The 4,519-nt window shown below is 35.5% G+C and overlaps 1 protein-coding gene across 1 annotated transcript in view; it reads right to left on the bottom strand.

Annotated features, from left to right (window-relative positions):
• LOC127854705 (uncharacterized) overlaps nucleotides 1-157 on the bottom strand; it is a 58,784-nt gene extending 58,627 nt beyond the window's left edge. Inside the window, exon 1 of the mRNA XM_052389763.1 lies at nucleotides 96-157. Within this exon, the coding sequence (XP_052245723.1) occupies nucleotides 96-157 (62 nt within the window). The remainder of the gene's footprint in view (nucleotides 1-95) is intronic.
• Nucleotides 158-4,519: the final 4,362 nt, after the last annotated feature.

Raw genomic sequence — 4,519 nt, forward strand, 5'->3', positions numbered from 1 at the left:
ATATGTATTCTTTTAGAAGAAGAGACGTTCAATTATGTTTGAACAACCAAAAATCAAGAAAAGGAGACTTTTTTCCCCGGTGCTGAAGATGATACCAGTGCATCTCCAGGCCACCGTCATTCGGCATTTCCCAGCTCCCCAGCTCCACGTATGTCATAGAGACACCAAAATCAGTGTCGTCCAGCCTTCCATGACAATATTGCAAATGCTCCACACAAACGAAAACCCAAAAAAAACAACATCATCAAAAAGAAAATTATTTCAAAATAGCAGCTTAGAAAACATGACTGAAAAGTGTAACAGCTATTACCAGGTTTTCTTCAAAACTTACACTCAGCAAATGTATGCTATGACTTTTGTAACTTTATTCATTTGGTATGTAACAGCAAGTTTCCGCTGACAATATTGCTCTGCTAATGCTTCTGTATGCTGTCAGCTGGTAAGTCTATCGCTAACCTCAATGATGACATACAAAGAAGATACCATGAAATTCTTGAGCGTTGTATACAAACATAGAAACATGAGACCTTTAAAAACATGTGCCATCCACGTATTGGAAAGCAAGACTATCGATCCCGGTGAACCTTTTTTGGTGCAAGCATGCCATCATTTTCAAGATCAATTCTGGGATATGTAACTTTGATTAATGGAAGATTATCGTTAATAATTCAGCTCACGATGGCTTGTTCTAGCTTATCATTTAAATCCATGTGCAGAAGTTAGCGGTGCCACGAATTTCAGTGACACGGAATATAAATACGGTGCTTATAATCAATGTTGCGCGGTGCATCGATATTTATGTAACTGATGCATGTTTTCACCAAAAAAATAGAACTGTAACAGATATTGAAACAAACAGGTTCGTATGACATGTTCTTTTTATATATACAATGATTTAAGTTTGTCTCATCAGGTTTGACACATCGACAATCATCTGATTATTACATTTTTCTCACAAGTACGAATGGTGTCGAGCGCGACACGACTTTTTGTAAACACTTTTTCAAAGTCATGCTAAATATTTCACGAGTAGTAAACTTTTAAATAGACGACATATTGGTTCAGAAATTCGATGGAGGTCTTTGCAAGTGACAATCAGTTTGCAGTGTCTTATAATTAAACATTTTGTCACCCACTTACCTGATATTTCTTCGTCAGGCATGTTTCTTTTCGTCAGAATGATACGGTGCTCTTGAAGGAAGTATACATTTTAACGGTGAGCAGAATAGTTGTGGTAATCGCCTTATCACCGTGCACTAGGACGGTTGCTAGATGATTACGTTATGTTTTGGATTTGTCTGGGATAGACACTAATAAATTCAATGCACATTCTTTATAGGGGCATCTGTATCCAAAGCTTTAGTCAGTTGTTGCTCTTTACAAAAGATAATACGTACAGCGGGCTGGTCTTCTAATAAGAACTTTAGGAAGTTTTATTATAGACATACAGCACGGAAAATATATCATTTGCTGATTTGGTATTTCAATGACAATGAACATTTATTCTAATAAATGTGTTTGATCGAGTGAATGGTTTGTTGCTCTTTGAATATGCTATTGTATACATGTGAAGCCGAAGGCATGTACGAAAAATAATGCACCCTCATCCTAGCTTTATTGAAGGATGAGGGTCATTATTAGAGTAACGCCGAGGCTGAGCATGTATACACCCACACAACGTTTATATGTGTTGTTTCACATATTCGGCAATATTTTATATCCTGATTTTGCCCGCCCATTGTGTTTTTTTTAACAAAACATTGGGCTTTGAATTATGAAAAATATGTGCTTTGTGATTCCGGTGTACTCGATTATGGATTACTTCGGGTAGACTCGATTTTCTCGTTAAACTAGCGAATTAATCGATTAGTTCGAACGACTCCGAACATAATGCTATTGTATACATGCTCAGCCTCCGGCTTTACTCTGATAAGGACCCTCATCCTTAACTAAAGCTAGGATGAGGGTGCATTTTTTAGTAAACATCAATAGGGACCTTTTAACAGTTTGTCATTAAATGCTTAATATTGATAAATGTAACATTGGATATTAAAAGCTCTATTCAAATAAAACCAAGAATAAAATTAAAGAAACAAAAAAGTTACCCTCAACTGGGCTCGAACCACTGACCCCTGGAATAAAAGTCTATCGTTTAGACCACTCTGCCATCCTTGCTCATGCAATGAAAATGTATTTTATACTTTATATGTATAAGCAATTATCGTGTATGAAACAAGAGTTGTGTTTGTCAGAAACACAATGCCAACTACTACTGCGCCGCTTTATAAATGTTTGTTTACCTTTGACCTTGAAGGATGTCCTTGACCTTTCACCATTCAAAATGTGCAGCTCCATGAGATACACATGCATGCCAAATATCAAGTTGCTATGTGAAGGGACATAGAAGTTAAGAGCATTTTTCGAAACCTAAATGCGAAACCTAAATGCAAAGTGTGACGGAATGACAGACGGACGGTCCGATCACTATAGGCCCTTCTACGGGGGCATACAAATGTAGCGACAACTCAAGAACTCTCAAATTATTAAATCGTTTAATTGTGTCAATTTACCAAAACGTGAAAAGGTCCTTTTAATGTCTTCAAACTTGCAAAATGAATGAGATCAATACACTGTCAGATCTTACATCATGAAAAACTTTCCGGTTTATTTGTTGCCTGTTAGCCTGGGTTCAGAGATGTAAGCCTAGGAAACTCAATTTCAAAAGTTGGTTACTGTTTGCTCAAAAGCAGGAAAACTAGCGTTTTCAAAGCTTGAACAACTCAATCCAATAAACATAGAATACAAATTGGCGACTGTGGATCAATTAGACCTAGGAAATGATTCGATTCCGACTCACAACAAGACATGATTCATTAAAAGTCGGTTATGTTGGCAAATATTGTTGCTCAATAATTAAAAGAAAATAGAAAAAGTATTAGATACATATAACACAACATGTACATGATTCTAGTCCAATGTTATTCTTTAGCAAGGCAACCACAATTCTAAAGATGGTTGCCAGTGCAGCAACCAATTGCGAAAAAAGAGACATATTGTTGTTATTTTGTCTAAGTTATCTCTATAACATAAATACGAGGATAAACAGTGCACACGCATATCGATCTGTGCTGTAACACACTCATTATTAATTTTAATGGGTTGTGTTCATTGCAAACTTGCGATATAAAAAGCTATAACATTATTTTGAAAACTGAGTTGCGTCTAAGATTATGCAATAGCGAACAACTTCAGTGCCTTCAGAGCTTTGATATTTCATGAAGCAAAATGGACCTCTGAGGTTTACAGAAATTCAATTTACAGACAACAATTATGCTCATTGGTCAATTATGACTGAATTCTCTAAAACAGACCTGATTTTGAGTAATGTCATTACAATCTTAGTAATTCTTGACAAAAACAAAACTTAAGCAATTAAACTTCATTTGTTGGAAACAACGCTGTTAATATGAATCTTAACTTGCCAGCAAAAGAGTTTTTTAAGTACAATGCACAATATATACAGGGAAACCTGACAATGGTACAGTAATGGTTCATTGCAAACGTTTAATGGCATAAAGGGACACATTTCAAAACTTGTAGTTGCAAAGTAATTGCTTAATGCAAGAAAATGTGTGCACTTGTTAAGAGATTTTAATACTACATGCATGTTTTAATAAAATATTCCAAGATAAGTCTACATAATTTCTGTGCATACATGTACATTATGCAGATACTCAGGGTGCATTATCCCGTGACTTTTTGGGGTTCGCAAATGGATGTTAATAGATGTAAACACACCAGTAATTGGTAATTTTCTTCAAATAACTTTTGAAAACAATTTTTCTTACGAATTTCAACTAGTGCATAAAAGAGTTTTTAATGCTGCTTATGGCAATGTGAAATACATCAGAATTACTTATTCAATATGCCTGTGTTCTTGGCCAAAAATTCAATGTGAAACACATTCATCTACACGGTTATACGGCACGCAACGTGAAATTTCGGCACCGAATACAGACGTATCCAATTATTTATTCTTAAATCTTCAGACATCGGCACACACTGCAAGAAACACTGTCTTTTATGCACTAAAGAGTGTAGCTAATATATTTCAATAACTTGAGATACTTGCAAAAATAAAGTTCTTAACAGTCTGTTTACATTCTGTTCAGCCTGTGAATAACCTCTGTGAACCCTGTTGATCCTACACCCTAGTACTGAAATACCAACTAGTAAAACACTTAATAGCATTTTTGTGGAAGAAATGAACATGTATCTTAAATAAATAGATAAAAATAATCATCCTATGTACAGAGCAAGAAGATTTCATATGGGTAAAGCACTTGGAAAAAAATAGCAACTGACTGAGAACTTAATTACAAAACGTAAATAATTATCACTCAGGAATGTACGTGTTGGGTCATTTGCAATGAAACAAGAGATGTGTTTGTCAGACACACATGCCCCCTTCTGCGCCGCTTTGAAGCCATTTATATGACCTTTTACCTGGAATGATGAA

The sequence above is a fragment of the Dreissena polymorpha genome, chromosome 13 (genome assembly GCF_020536995.1).
Source record: "Dreissena polymorpha isolate Duluth1 chromosome 13, UMN_Dpol_1.0, whole genome shotgun sequence".
NCBI classification, from domain to species: Eukaryota; Metazoa; Mollusca; class Bivalvia; order Myida; family Dreissenidae; genus Dreissena; species Dreissena polymorpha.